The sequence below is a fragment of the Lygodium microphyllum genome, chromosome 25 (assembly GCF_053477565.2).
Source record: "Lygodium microphyllum isolate KBCC chromosome 25, Lygodium_microphyllum_v1.1.10, whole genome shotgun sequence".
NCBI classification, from domain to species: domain Eukaryota; kingdom Viridiplantae; phylum Streptophyta; class Polypodiopsida; order Schizaeales; family Lygodiaceae; genus Lygodium; species Lygodium microphyllum.
The window spans coordinates 63,868,470-63,884,820 of NC_141159.1; the positions used below are offsets into that span (position 1 = coordinate 63,868,470).

Below are 16,351 nucleotides of genomic sequence, written 5' to 3' on the forward strand. Positions count from 1 at the left end.
TGTCACACTACATGGATTGGAAAAGTCATGTGGTACAATAAAGTTGCAAGTTCTAGGTATCATCGCCTAAATGAGTCATTGTATGGTTTATGTGGATTTTTATGGTGCCTCATGGTGATCTATATGCATTGTATCATTGGTCACCTTGTATTTGGTGAGACATATCAACCTACTTTCACGTCTATCAACCATTATGTTATGCATGAAGAGTTTTTTCTTTTCTAATAAACAAGAACTTACTCTCTATTGTTTGACCCAAAGAAAGCCTTGTGTATGTGGACATGGGGAAAGCTTACATCCTTTAGATGATGAGATGGAAATTATGTTAAAAGAGCATGAGTGCATGTGCGCATGCAACATGAATATGCATTAATCAAGGTGGTGAAAAGTTTTTGTAGAAAAGAGGACAAAAAATTAACACCTATATGATGATATGATAGGTAAATGAGCTAGTTGTGTCATGAGTGATAAAAGGAATACATATTATTGGTGACAAAAGTAGTAAAATGTTTTAAGTCTTATTGAGTTGCCAATCAATGGTTTGTTGATAAGTGTTTCATTATTAAGTCACAACCATGTTACTCTTAGAAACAACATTATAATTGTGTTTTATTCCTTTTGTAACATAATGAGAACCACAAAATTCAACATAGACCCATTTCTTGATAGCACCTATCTATGTATATCATCAAGTCTTGTCCAAAGAATTTAAAATGAGAAATCCTCATCAAAAATGTAAATTTTCATTAGGGGTGTGTGCACCATAATTGGCTCTTCCAACCTAGATACAAGAGTTGCTTAGAAAATCATGCCAATTTGCCTCACTTGCCATTTAAAAGTATTCTCAAGCATTAAGCACGAGTACTTATGGACCCAAGAAATAGACAATAAATTTGACTTTCTTTCAACATAGATATAATGAAAATTAAGCATGAGTTTGTGAAATATGCTACTCTTCGTAAGTTAAATTGGAATTTCTATTTCCATCAACACTTAAATGTTGATTCATTCCTAACTCTTGCACATTTAATCTCACTTGTACTTGGGCCTTAGTTAATAAACAAATCTTCATAGGCTCAAGTATCCAAAAAAGAATTATGAGTGTCATTTGGATCATGACACTACCTAAAGCTAAATATGATCTATAGTTGTATGTAAATCCAATGATACTTCTTAGTGGATAGTTTATAATGTTAACACTACGAAAATACTTACCCCTCATATCCAAGGGGGGGAAACTTATCCTTTGCATTTTTTAATGCTTCAATGAGTGCACCTCAAGAAGCCCTTACATTTCTGATAACTCAAATGACAATGTTTTTATGCACTTTTCATTTCAATCAGGTGACATTGAAGGTGTCTACTCAACTACCAAAAAGTGTCATTCAACAATATTTAACAATTTGGTTATAGTGAAGGCTCAATGTCTTTTTATTAGGTTTTTGAGCTTTTTTTGGGTTGCAATCATGCATTTGATACTAAACCATATTACAATATTTTGTGACTCGCCCTAGGAGCAAGAATAATCAATGGAAAATGCATAATCAACTATCAATTTCAATGCCTTTCTTTGCATGCATTAGATGGCCTTTGCAAACAAACCTAGTGCCTTTTTATAACAAATAACTAAGACATAGGCCATTAGAAAACCCTATAGCCTTTTGTATGCAAATCATGGTGGATGTTGTTTATGACTTCAGAAGTTGATCCAGCTTTTTCTATCAACTTGCGACAATGTTGATATGCTCCTTGTTTTATCTTATCATGATTGCATGACTGGGTATGGAACTTGAGAGTGTTTGCCTTTTGAGATGGTGAGATCCTTAGCTGAGGTTGTTATACCACTGGCTTTTGAGGAGGTAGTTCTTGTAGAGACAAAAAACCATTCTATAATTGCTTTTGTGTAAGTAATGGTGTTTTACCTTTGATGTTTTGTACCTTGATCACTTTTGGTAAAAGTAACTCCTTTTTTTGGATAGAAGAAATGTCTAGTTGCCATTCATGGGGCAACTCTAAAAAATTACAACTCCTAATCTTTGCCACAATATTGTGCTACTCTTACTCAAAACCCCATTCTTGTCTTCCAATCCCTACATAACTTGATTTAAGGTGATTAAGTTGTCTAATGCTCTCAACAAAGAAAGAGATGGGAGAACGATTATATAGAGAGGCTATGGTATGGCATACTACTAATAGTGATAGGGATTGAAAGATCAATCAAATTTTGAGCAAAAAACAAGAGCAAATGATCCATGAAAAAATAGAGCAAAGCCATAATGCACAATAGAATAGGGAAAGAGAAATATAAGTTGGCAAGAAATTGTGAAAGTGAAATGATGTGCATGTGATTAGACGGAAGCAACAAAGCCCAAAGGACGCAAATTATAATTACCACTTTTGAAATAGAACAAAAAGATTGCATTTCATGATCCACATATGTATACCCTATTTTACTACTTCAAACTTGTAAAATGAATACGCCAAAAAACAAAAAAGAATAAAGGGTGTGTAACTAATTTTGCATAAACATCCTGTACTCTATCCCCATATTATATAAACTTAACCCTCTACTAGATTTTTCTTAAGGGGTTATATAAATCAAAATTTGAGGAAACAAATATGGACAAATAATTCAAAAAAATGGAGAATAGCCATAACACATGATAATATTAAGTGATAACACAAATACGACTGCAAGGAAGCCCAAATATAAATTACAATGACCACTTTTGAAAGAGAACAAAAAGACCAAAATTTGCGGTCCACATACACCCTATTTTACTATTTCAAACTTGATATAAATACACTCAAAAGAAAAGAACAAAAAGGTGTACATCTAAGGGTCCAAAGATGTTTAAGTAAAAGGGCACCATGAGCACTGAAGGCAACAACTTATCGGTAACTAGCATTAGAGACTTCATATATGCTTCAACTAATCTTGCAACATTGATCTTAAGGTAGAATATCTCAATTGCTTATCCACATCAATATAATCTTAAACTATACCATGCCCTGATGTTTTAAAACAATAAACCCTTTGAAGGAAAGATATCAAAAAAACGATGATAAAATTAACAATTCTCCATCTAGCAAAAAGTATATTGTGAAATTATTAAACAAAAAGACAAGAGCATGTAAAATGTTCTTTTCAAAAGAAGTACAAAGAGGAGCTACAAGAAGTATGAAGACAAGTACCCCTCATAAATGCCATTTGTTGATCATAGGACAAAGTATATACTCCACAAAATATTGCCATTATCTCATACATAACTAGGATGATTTCTAAAGAAAAACTGTCACATCCCAATGTCAATTCAAAGAAAAGAACATATGACACCATTTCACACAAACGTAGTATAGTTTTACCTAATCATAAATAATTTGCTTAGAACTATCGCGCATTTATGCACTTTTTGTATATGGCTTGGGCAAAGATGCAAACCTTCACATCATATTAACCCTTCTCTTTAACTAGCAAAGGAAGACAATAATAATCTCTTTTTCATTGGTTATTGTTTTCTTGTAGATAAAACTAATGCAAAAAACCAAAAGAACAAAAATGTTGGTAAAATTGATCCTACTAAATCAAAGAAACATGCTCTCAAACTCATAACATTTCATTAAAGCAATATAAAGACTTCATCCAAGATCGAGATAGAACGGGTACCACTATTTACATTATAGAAAGCAAGATCGAGAGACTTGTGCATCTAAGTGACACCAATGATTTCAAAATAATGGTCGCATTAAAACTTGAAACCTACCTATCTCTATTTTTGACTCTGATGCTTTTGACGTAAGACTATCATTTTAGTTACATTTTGGTGTTCAATATAGAGCTAACTTGTGGATCCAACTCCTCACCCAACCATAAATAGATGCAATCTGTGATGATAAGTCATGTATAATAACTCTCATTACCATTCCCATTTTTTTTCCAAATCAAATCAAACACTGAGCCTTTCTTTAGGCAATAGACCTTTACTTGATTTAAAAATATTCTTTGTCCCAAAGTTTGGAGTTGGTGACCACCAACCTTTTGTAATTTGAGATTCTCCAGAGTTTTTATAGGATGTATGCATTTAGGTCAGAAGATGACACTGATGGCCAACCATGACAACACAACTAAAAGATCTTTTTTCTAATTGTGAGAGGCATCCCATCACAACAAAATAAAGGAAGCCAAACGAGAAGCTTACAAAGTGAGAGAAGAAGTGTCCGCTATGTATGACTAGTACAGTAAAGAGTACATACTATGCCTCAATGCACAAGTTGCAAGGCATGGCCTCCCATTCTTACCCAATTAGATATCTGATGCAAGGAACTACAATTAATAGGAGGCATGTTTCTCACCTCTTGAATCGTAGCTAGCAGCTATCGCTATAAGAAAATAAGAAAAGAAATCTATTTGGTAGCCACCAGCATGCACATATATCCATGCAGAAATTGAAGAGCATGAAGTGGAGACATCAAATACTCACAGGTAAATCTGCATATTAGACAGCAAAAATGAAGAATCCTATGGAGACATACAGTAAAAACACAGGATAGACTGCCAACGCCTTTCTGTTAGGTGACACCGCTGCACTCACAAAAGGGTATGCTGCCCAAGAACTCCATGCAAGAGTGAGCAGAACAACAATACCTCGGATTATCACATGGGTTCGAAGCATGCAGATCAAAGCCCCAATATCCAGAGGAAAAAGACAGTACCCTAACAAGCTTAGACTCTGGAAGAATATAATGTGCCCACCCTGCATGCAAGTAATTGCACTTAAATGTTTATATTTTTTAGGATTTTTGAAAACACAGCATTACGATGCATTTGTTGATACAGAAAAACTCACCAATAACAGCACATTCAGAGTCAAAATAACAGCTCCAGCAGCCAGCACAGCAAACACCACCGCGAAGACCTTAGACTGCAGTAACACAAAATTGTCATGGTGATGATAGGTCAACCGTCAACTGTCCAGAGGAAATTAACATAAAACAGTACAACTGACGAAACTGCACAGCATGACAAAGGCTTTCTTTGCAAAAAGCAAGCATCCATCAGTAAAGTCCTTTCTTCCCAAAATATATGGAGTCAATGTTCAGTATGTCCAAGACCCCATGAAGTTTTGGCCAATAGAAAAACAACCCACCCTTGAAGAATTCCAGCAGATCGCCAGGTTTGCACAAGATGAGCAGAACATTTCCTGAGTTCTATGTCAGGCAACCATGCTTCAACATCATCACCTATAGTTCCTCCTCAATGTTCTACTCACCACAACCTAGATTTGACATCGTTAGAACTTAGGAGTCACCATTGCAAGGGAGTGAAGTGGCTTTAGGACTCAACAATAAGCATCTCTGAGCATATAATGGAAGAAAGGAGACCATGCATGTTGAAAATCAAAAGCAACTGCTAGATGATATCCAGTAAAAACTGCAGAAGATAGAAGGAAGTGCATTTTCATCATCAGCAGGTAGGCCTGCCCTTACTGTCATCAGCAGCTAGAGACTTATTCATAAAACAGAACATATCTGCATGTACAAGTAGCTAAAAAAGGAGCAGTTGAACCAATGAGAACTTAGTATGCGGTGGCTCAATGAACGGCCTAAAGCCTTTGGTCACACATCCCTTATGTGTGCTATAAATCGTGCACCCATTGAAACCCATATGCTGCTATTCTATAATTCACACACAATCACAGCTCCTTAAAATGTTTCCCCATAAATACTTTGCACTTTTTTACGTGATGAGCCTCTAAGATCAAGTGCAGTAGAAACTTCAGTTGTAGAGGAAAGCATCTTTAAATAAATAGCACAACAAAAAATAGAATCATTAGTAGCGGTAGAAAAATTTCTAGCACATCTAACATGGGCATGGCAGAAGACTTGAGTATTAAAATGGGAGATAACACTATCCCTAGGAGAGCACACTCTAATAGTAGTAGGAGACTCCTTGGGTCCACTAGTAAATTTGGAAAATTATAAAGCGGTATAACATCAAGGCTGCTGTGACCTCTACAACCTTCCTTGCCTTTGTCATTGAAACCAGCCTTTCTCCCTCAAAAGGGTGGTGAATGACCTGATTAAGCACCAATTACAGCAAACATAAAATTCACATAAAAACTGAAATACAAATGTTACCAATTAATCTTGGATGATAGACTCCCCATTGGCCCCAAAACCTAGCAACCCTTTTATAGCAAATGGATGAAATACACCAAGATTGCTCCAATCTCCTTTGATTTCCAATGCTACTTGCGGTCAAAAATGACCAACAAGCCTTCCATCTGATTTGCCCATTGAGCTAACAAGGGATTGGCCTCCAATTGACTCTTGGCAAGTCAAAATGAACCCCAAATCTAATGGGGATGGCTAGTCTCTTGAAATCTATGCCAATTGCTCGAACTCCAATTGTTGATTTCAAATACAAAGTCTTCAATTTCCTAGCACGAGACCCAAGGTGGCTGCTAAACGCTCATTTCTACTATGTGTTAGGGTTTACAACAACAAAAATACAACAGCTCTTCACCAAGCCCTAAAGGTGGCTGAAATCTGTTGAGGGATTTCTTGTAGAAAAAGGAACTACGACATGATGGCCTTCTAATGCAATCACTAGCTGTTGATGGACCTCCCGCTGGCTGGAAATGGCTCCTCTCAAATGGTGTCTACTGTCTCTCTCCAGTCCCTCTTAGCCTCCACAATGCTCCAAAAAAGTTAGAATCCCCAACTTGCATGGAAAAGTTTACCACTCAGTAACCTGTTTAGCCACTTGGCAGCCTTCTAAATGGAATTCTTTTCAACCATCTAAATTATTTTCGAAATTAATAATTTTGAAAATTAATTTAGTCCTTTGTCCTTGCCCAAAAAACTAAATGTGCCCATCCACAATTAAATTTGCTAGGTCATTTTGACTCCCAAGAGGTCACGAGTATTAATTAGGCCTGATTGGTATCAATTAATTAACTAATGTTGGTTCCTAATGTCACCACTAACATTTAATGGCTAATTAAATACCCTAGGCTCAAACTATCACCAAGTACCAATACCTAACCAATATAACGACATTTGCCCACCCACTAACATCTCGAGGTCTTTAGCCCATCATTGTGCTTAACTAACTTGCACAACACGTGCACCTCACATTTGCACATTTGATTAAAAATTAAATCAAATGCTAAGCAAAGCATTAAAATTCACATCCCCAGAAATAATCATCGCCAAGAATTCTCTCAAAGCGTGATGGTAAAGAGCACCCATGCTGCTTTCGTCAAACAAACACCAAACATATGTCATCATAAGGAAGAACAAGTTAGAAATCCATGCCAAGAACGAGGATAAAGATAAGAGGAACATCAACAAGACAAATAGAAAGGAGCCCCTCCCTTAGCACATTGCCAACCAGCCCAAATGATGCCACCTACCTCTCACTGCCACACTCCTTCCCAAATGCAATAACAAGGGTAGAGGTACTAAAGGTATGAGCTACAATTGCAAATGTAAGTCACAAGAAGAAGATGTACAAGTAAGAAGGCATAGAATGACATGCCTGCTAACACATACATGAGGGTTGCAAGTCATGGGAAAGTCCACTTCCGTTAGGGGTGGGAATCTTTATGAGTGCAAACCTTAGAACAGGAAGGCACATCTTTTGGTTCCTCTAGATGGAACAAACTATTCCTTCCTTCTTCAGACTGCCCAATCCAATGAGTGGTTTAAGGCAAATGTGGTAGAGGTCATCCACAACTAGGTGATGAAGCATGTGTACTAGTGGTTGAGAGGGGCTAGTCTAGAGCTACTTGTGAAGTAGTGGCCCAAGTGCATGATGGACATTAACTGGAGATCTAAAGTAGAGCTCCCTTACCTCCACATTCTTCTATGCACCACGTGCAATGGTACTGCCCCTTGGACATGATTGAGTATTTGTTTGCCCAAGCTTGCTCATTGCATGGTGATGGAGGCTTGACTAATAGTTTGGCTAATGCATGCACACTCCATGGTTCAAGAAGTAAACATCACACCTTTACAATGTCCATGGGCTAAGTATGGGGGGAACGGAACTCACTTTCTTAACTAGATGCCAATATCACTACATAGCACCCAATTCCCCCTCTTCCTCATCTTCAACCAAACCGAACAAGAATATGTTCAGTCCCCCTAGTGTTTTCCCATAAGCACTTCACTTTATCCAAGACTTATTTGTATCTCCTTGCACTATTGGTGTCTTGCATTCACGATTATTGGATGTCCCCCTTACTCATCACACCCCTCTCAAATACCTTGTTGCCCTTGCTACCATTTTAATCAAGGGACATCGTGTTTCTACTCAGCATAGGCACACCACCCATGTCATGGAGCTAGATCCAAATGCACCTTTACCCTCACCACCTAGTTGTTGAGCAACACAATCATTCACCCACGATGATGCCATTGATCACGATACTTTCTCTACAATGATGGTGTTCATCATAGACCACAAACATGGAGGTCTTTTTGAGCCATTGTTAATTAGGATCTGACGTGGAATTCACGATTGAGTGAATGACAAACATCCTTCCCGCAACAGTCAAAAAATCCTCATCATTTATCCACTAGTGATGTCTCGAACTCCTCACATGCATGATGTCTCAGTTTGCTATACCCTTAGGACACATAGTTTAATGTTTGTTTCTTTGTCTCAGCCAGTTTAAACCAACTTAGCTTATAAGGGACCTCACTGATTGAATTAGTCAACAATAGCACCTCTATAACATGATCTACATCTCAACTTGGAAAAACATCTTCATATAAGTTAAAGAACCAAACCAACTCTGAAGTTGTAAGATATTTAATTTCTTAATGAATTTGACAAGATATCGCTCCTTTTCAAGTAAATGGTCTAAAATGCCAATTTGTGTTTATAATCCTAGATTTCTAGCTCCACACCCTCGGCCTAGGTGTTCCAAACCTACTATTGAGCTAAAGAACAATCATAAAATTATGTGAGGCACAATCATCTCTCATTCTCTTTTTGTCACATCCCTCTTGCTCTCTACCACCATCTGAAAGAACTGATCTTGCAAGCTTTCAAACAAGTGTCTAGCAACTAGCCCTCAACAAAAGACCTTGACCCCCAAACTTTGGACAATGGGCAAACTGAACTCATCCCTGTGGTAAAGGAAGTAGGAATTCTCACACCTAAAAGAGTGCTCTCTGATCCTCTCAAACAACCCCAACTGTTATTTATTGTGTCCTGGAAAATCATGGGATCTACTGATATATCTTCCCTAGAAAACTGGATTGATTTTTCACAATTGAGATAAAAAACAAACTCCCCACAGGCTGTCATGTGTGAGAGATAGGATGCTCAATTAAAAATCTCATCAATTTTCTTCTTCATCACACTTTACCTAAAATGAGTCATCATCTTCTACTCTTAAATTCTGTAAAAGAGCTTTCCATACTCAAGCAATCTGTAGGACACATTCCATATCAACCCTTCCAATACAACTGCTGAAAAAGAAATCAGTGCTGTTCAGTTTATGATTATTGACTTTGAATGTGACAAAACATGTTGAAGATCTACTGCAGAAGGAATAGCTGAGCAGAAACTTTCAAAGGCAGGGAATAGACATGCTAAGAGGATGTGTGCTGATTTCCACTTAAATAGTGGCCCACATTACCACAACCGAGTTGCAGCCCCACTGCCAAAGCAGACTCTGATCTAACAAACTGCTTGTTGAAACAAAAGACCAGCTCATGCGTAAACATGCTTTCAGCAGATCTTTCAACTCAGCCTGAAGTTACTACTTTGAAATCCCCCCCCCCCCCAACTCTCTACATCGCTCCCTGACACAGTAACAATAAGTTGATTCCTACCCTCAAGATTTCTATTCCACATAATGTGCATTTGAAACATCTGAGAGAACTACATGGAGAAGTTTGGCTAATGCCAGGGGTTTTGGAGCAGATTTGACGATGTTCGATGGAGTTTGTAACTTTAAAAGTGATGCAAAAGACTGAAACTGTCAACGTTACCTTACTCTATGCATTTGGCTGTTTGAAAGATCTTGATGTGAACTTACATTATCTGTCGATGCTGAATATGAAATTGCCACTCCCAGGAAAACGATGAAAAAGAAGGGGCCCCAGAGATCCCAATCTCGCAATGCCTTGCCGGGATCTTCACGGAAAGGGTTAGGAAACACAACGGACCGGAGGTTGATGCTAACACGGACCACATCACGCTTGATGGTCATCCAAACAGGTTCAGTCAAGGTATTGTTTCCAGGGCCGCCGCCGAACCCTGTAGGTCCATTGGAACTGAGGTTCGGGGGAACGGGGGCAGGCAAATCCACGGCGGAGGCAGCGGGTTTCACCGATGACGACACAAACGGCACAGGCGTTCTGGGGGGCAGAGGCGCGGGGGGGGTGGTGGTGGTCGTGGTGGCTGGGGGAGGGCTAGAGGGCCTTGCGGGAGGCACTGATGCAGGCAAACTCACGGCGGGCTGTGCGCTGACATGGAAGAGGGTCTCGATTTCGTCGATGTCTGATTGGGAGGAAGCATACAAGGGTATGGTATCGCCGTGCGACATGGTTCCTGTGTCTGCTGGTCTGCGTGCGTCGATCTGCTGGCCCTGCTCCTCCTCCTCTTCTTTTCCTTCTTCCTGTTTCCTTCTTCCTCTTTCCCTCTTCTTCTTCTTCAATTATCGATTGATTTCCTAGTGCAGTGATGGTGAGATTGTTTAACGATCTGGGTATCTACACAGATCCAAGAATATAGTTTCTTTTTATTGTGCTTGGACAATGCCCCAATGTTTTACTAAGACATATAAAATGTAACATGGAAGGAAGGGCAAACACATGCTCCTTAGCATGTCTCACCCTCTTATGCTAAACATTTCCTGCGCTTGCTAACCATTGCAAAGTTCGTGATCGCATGGTTACTTCCTTTCGCTCACCAATTAATAACTCGCTCGCAATCAAATCTAGTCCCCTGTATTATTCAATGAAAAATCTAGTCACCTATATTATTCAACGAAAGAAATTGTCATGTTGTATCTGGAGCAGTTCGGGCGTATTGTATGGTGATGGTTTTTCTCGCGTGCACTGTGCCATCATCTTACACTTTGACTGATTGTTTTTAATCTGTAAATGGAAGCCCCAAAAAAAACAAAGGGGGTAGCTTAGAGCAAGTACAAACTTTTTCTACTAGACAATCAAGTTTCTTCTCTTCAATGACTAATACTTTTTGCATCTTACAAGTCATCCATGCAAATTGTTATATACTACACTTGCTTCATTTTTGTAAAGAATTGCTGCTTACTCTATTTTTCTCATTTTTTGTAGCGTTTTTATTTTTGCTTCTATCTTAATCTCAAAATTATCCTCAAAGGGCTGGTAAGTTTGAATGGCTTTCTTCATCTTTCAGGCATGCCTTCTTTTTATGTTGTCCTTGTTTTTTAAAACCGTGTTTCCATATGCTTTGCTATTCTTCTTGCATGTTATGCTGTAGATGAACTTGAGTCATTTGTGTTGCTACTTTGCAACTAGTTCTTGCATGTGATTTAGGGCTAAACATTGGCTCATGTTGTACTTGAGGAGGCAATAGTATTTGCATTAGTTGCTATAAATACGATGGAGCTAGTAGTAGAGGGTTTTTGGTGGGGCTTCCTCTAAGTGAAATTCTATGAAGAACATTCTTTATTTGTTGTAAACATATTGAAGTTTAACAAAAAAGTATGTTTGATTGCTTGCTTATTTTTTGTGCGATGTCACTAAATAAGTTGTTTTGGTCTCTGGTCTCTATTGATTTTGTTGTAGACTAGAAACAAATACTTCCAATAGTGAGGACTCGTTGATGATGCATGTGTGTATAGCAACTACTCTCCATGAATTTGCTCTGTGCATTTTTGGCTTCTTCTTTGTCCATATCTAACAACAGTTCAAGGGATATGTTGTATCTATACTATGACTCCTTGATTGTGTATGTGGAGATACAATTGTTTTTTGTGCCTAGCATGACTTTTGTGTTGATTGTTCATAATGGAGACATTGTTGTATCTTCATACTCGATATCTAGCTTTGTTGATGATGTTTTCCTGGAGTCCTACATTTTAATTAAAGACGTGTTATTTGTACTCATTTATTATTGGATAAATGTTTCAAAGCTTTGACAAGAATGTTCCCATTTGTGATTTCGTATTATTCTACTACTCAATTGTTTCAAAGTATATCCTTGTACATGTTCATAAATATTTGGCACTCATTTTTGTTATTAAAGCCTTCCACATATGCCAATTGTCATTGTGAATATTGTTTGTCATTCTCATTTGAGCATTATCAAGTAACTGTAATGCTCTATATACAGCTCTTTCTTGATTCGACCATGGGTGGTATTATCATTGTTAACATACAATTAGAATACCAGCACAAAAAAACGATGCGGTTAAATTTATCTATGTTGTAACAAATATGTATATATAACCTATTATGCAAGATTTGGATACCTTGTCTAGATTCATCTTCTCCTTTGTAAGTTTTGTATATCTAGAGATAGCACCAAATAAAATGAAATTAAGAAATATGACACTAGTAACAATCTTAGAAATAGAAATAAGCATAGTTTTGTTTTTTGCTTTAAAGAAACACAAATGTTATTTTTTGTAATTATACATGATATGCATTTATTATGTGATGACCTCTTATTTGTATCATGGTCTCATGCATGGCATTGGAATGAAGGTTGATGAATCTCATAGACCAACTATTCATATGTTTATTCTTTCAGTCACTTTGAAAAGCATTAGACGGAGAAGTCTTGTAGGAAATGCATTTCCTTATGTGCAAAAGAGCTTTCTAGACGACTGTAACCCTTGTGCTTTGCAACTAGTGACTGTATATGCATTGTTAATGAAAATGTTGACTTGTAGAACCATCAATTATTGACACCTTGCATTAGTATTTACTTCATTGTAGTGTTAGTTGTAAGGGATGAATTGTGGCTTGGATTCCAGTCACACTTGGCTTGTATGCCCTTACATGACATTAGCATAAGCATCTTGTACAAGCCTTTCAAGGTCCAATATAGATGTAGTTTTGGTGATACTACAATTTTGTGATACTCATAAAACGTGGTGTTGTCTAAGTTTGGTGGCTTGGCACAATATAGATTGACTAGATGCATGACAATATTTTTTGGCCTTGTTGCCTTTCATCGTCATATCTCTACAAGAAATGTGTGTATCTACTCCAAAACCTCACTTCATATCATTCTAGGAATCTACATGTAGTTTAAAGCTACTTCAATAGGTGATATTGGCTTTGAGAGCATTGCAATGAAGATTAACTTTTGCTTGTTTGAGTCTAAGTCATAAAATCCTAGTCTTTTTTTAATCATTTTCTTGAATATTTAACTTTCCCATTGGCTTAGTCTTCATTGCATAGTAAATGAGATAGATGAGTTTACTACTTGCTAAATATTTGTGTGGGCTTTCCACAAAAGTAACATTATTGGATGTTATGGAACAACATTTTGATGCTTGTTCCCAAGGTAGTAGTAGATCTATTATTAAGTTTCAGCACCTATTATTGGATTACAATTATATCATGGTGAAAATAGAAATCTATGTTTGCATTTTCCTTGGGTAGCACTACTTGGAATATAACATGCTCAATGGTATAGGTGAAGTCATTTTTCCAACACTAAACGTCTCAATTTTTGTGTCAAACTACATTACTCTTTCTTGGTTGGAATATATGCATAGATCTCGTTCATTGTATTATCAATGTCTATCCCATGTACCCAAAAGATAACATGTGCATATAATGAGCCCTTATGTTGAATCTTGAAATTGTAATCCTTGGACACAACTAAAGAAGAGGCTTTTGCTAAGATATATTGATTGAAGAAAATGTGAAATCTTGTATGAAAAAGGATGGCATATTGAATGGAGCAATCTTTCAAAAAGAACAACATGAAAATGAGGCAATCTTTCAATGAGAACTCTAGATTTAAACTCATTTGCTATTGAATCCAATCTATGGATCTCAATGTCTGTTGTACAAGTGACCTTATAGGCATTGAATATGGAAAGGAAGTGTGAGGCACCACATGCATTGACCATTGTGATTAGGTCCTTTGAGTTTCACCAATGCTAGGATGGAGCGCTTAGTATTGAAATAGGTAGGCCATAGCAAAGTATATGTCTCACTACCTCCTCATTCAAGTTATTCTTGTTAACACACTTATTACCAATATCTCTTTGCAAGCATATTATTGTTGTGGTACTTGTAATCATGAGAGTTTGCCCTAGGTACTGTATAGAATTAGAATGTAAGGTTTATGCATAGTGTACATGAAAAATGGGGTTAATGTGCCCATCTTGATGTATTCACTAAGATACATTCAACCATCATATGCACCATGATCAAAAGGAAAGGGGAATGGGAACAATGCATTCTCCAAAGTGATACCTAAGCAAGATGATGCAAATGCACGCAAACCATTTGTTTTGATTGTTGTTTATTAAGCTTCAATAAGAAGAGGTTTTTGCCCCCAATTTTCTCCCAATTAAGTGAAGCCAACATGTATAAAATCACCGATTTGGCAATATATTTAATTTTTTGAGAGTTGGTTTTACTTTCGTACAAGGTGTTAGATTTCTCAATAGATTTCAAAATTTCCTACCTGTGGTTAAATTAAAAAGGATTGCTACAACCAAGCATGATATGTGAAAGGGCCAACCAAAGAAACTTGAAAGAGGATAATGTGCCCAACTCTATGAAGGAAACCTTAAAAATTGGCCTATGTATAAAAATGAAAAAAAGTGAATTGGAAACTTGTTCTAGTATGTGCCAACTTTTGTTCAAGATTTTTGACTTTTTTTTGGGGATGGGGGGTGGGGGGGAGGTTTCACCTCTAAATGGATGCTGAGAGAGAGAGAGAGAGAGAGAGAGAGAGAGAGAGAGAGAGAGAGAGAGAGAGAGAGAGAGAGAGAGAGAGAGAGAGAGAGAGAGAGAGAGAGAGAGAGAGAGAGAGAGAGAGAGAGAGAGAGAGAGAGAGAGAGAGAGAGAGAGAGAGAGAGAGAGAGAGAGAGAGAGAGAGTGTGTGTGTGTGTGTGTGTGTGTGTGTGTGTGTGTGTGTGTGTGTGTGTGTGTGTGTGAATGCAATAAAGTAGAGAGAAGACAAATGATCTATGTTTTGCCTCTAAATGGGACATACATACATAAGTGATTTATGACCTTTGGAATCCCTCACTCTAACTCCTCCCATTGTAGTCTTGTGACCTTTGAATTCTCACCCCACATACACATGGCACTCATGGAGGGCCTAAACCCACAATTGGCCCTTGATAGGGAAGTTTACAATGCATTATCCTAGAGTGCAAAAAAGAATCTTATTGAGATAAAGTACAACCACTTTGGCACATGCCATGCTAGGAACCAAAGAGTAATTATGATGATTTTGGAAATGAGTAGCATCCTAAATATTTGAAGGTGACACATGTGAATAGGAACCATGCACATGTATATCCATGGGCAAGTTGTCGATGAAGGGCGTCCCTTTTCTTTTGACCTCCTAAATATTTGAAGGTGACAAATGTGAATAGGAACCATGCACAGGTATATCCATGGGCAAGTTGTCAATGAAGGGCGTCCCCTTTCTTTTGACATTGTACCTCATAGTACACCCTTTGCTCCATCAGATCTTCAATCATCAGCCACATAGAATCGATAGCATCTTTGCCTTAACATCATGCCTGAGATAGTGCCAAGAGGTTGAGTGGAAAAGAGTCCATTGGTGTTGTGCCAAGGAAATGTGGGGATTTAGAGAGGAACTATGGGAACATGTATATGGTAGACGATATGAGAGCTGACTAGAGTCACCCAATGTTAGGCACAAGATGAAGGACATTGAAATGTTAGACGTGGGATGCATTACTCTAGTAGTGTTGATGTGGATAGTGAAGAAAACTAGTAAAAGATGGAGAAAAAGGTGACAACAAAAGAAAAATCAAGAAGATGCAAGAGCTATGGAGGTTCAAGAAAGAAAGAGAAACACAGTATGTGGGAACACCAATAGTTACAATGTGTAACATGCCTTTCCTTATTCTAATGTCATAGTAAGAATAAAGAATAAAGTAATAATTATGGGCAGTCGCCAATCATAGGGTATGAGTGTGCGGGCACTAAGTACATAGTGAATGTGAGCAACTAGGCACATGTGGCCTTTAGCCTCAAGCAACCTCCCACTTAAAGGAAAATGTGCTCGAGTGTGGAGAAAACAAGAAAAAAGTGACAAAGTACAATGTGTACATATAAGTATAATAGGGTGAGGAATAGACTTCATCTCATCCTAGCCCATCATCTTCCCAAG

General features: G+C 37.7%; 1 protein-coding gene across 2 annotated transcripts; it reads right to left on the reverse strand.

Annotated features, from left to right (window-relative positions):
- Positions 1–4,126: 4,126 nt before the first annotated feature.
- LOC148014303 (protein YIP4b-like) lies at positions 4,127–10,757 on the reverse strand. Of its 2 annotated transcripts, XM_087666802.1 has the most exons (4): positions 10,059–10,757; positions 4,848–4,922; positions 4,646–4,754; positions 4,127–4,489 (listed from the first exon to the last, which is right to left on the reverse strand). In XM_087666802.1, the coding sequence occupies exons 1-4, from the start codon at positions 10,566–10,568 to the stop codon at positions 4,470–4,472; spliced, it is 714 nt and encodes a 237-aa protein (XP_087522928.1). In that variant the 5' UTR covers positions 10,569–10,757; the 3' UTR covers positions 4,127–4,469. The 2 variants fall into 2 exon arrangements, with proteins under 2 accessions (XP_087522928.1, XP_087522927.1); XM_087666801.1 differs by having other exon boundaries at positions 4,127–4,754; positions 10,059–10,750.
- Between the last annotated feature and the right edge of the window lie 5,594 nt (positions 10,758–16,351).

What these genes read in the sequence shown, in the direction of transcription:
- LOC148014303 (XM_087666801.1), bottom strand. Translation starts at nt 10,568, where the DNA reads ATGTCGCACGGCGATACCATACCCTTGTATGCTTCCTCCCAATCAGAC. An exon ending in ATTCAGCATCGACAGATAAT is followed by an intron (nt 4,923 to 10,058) that starts GTAAGTTCACAT and finishes GTGTTACTGCAG; the next exon opens with TCTAAGGTCTTCGCGGTGGT. An exon ending in CTCTGAATGTGCTGTTATTG is followed by an intron (nt 4,755 to 4,847) that starts GTGAGTTTTTCT and finishes ACTTGCATGCAG; the next exon opens with GGTGGGCACATTATATTCTT.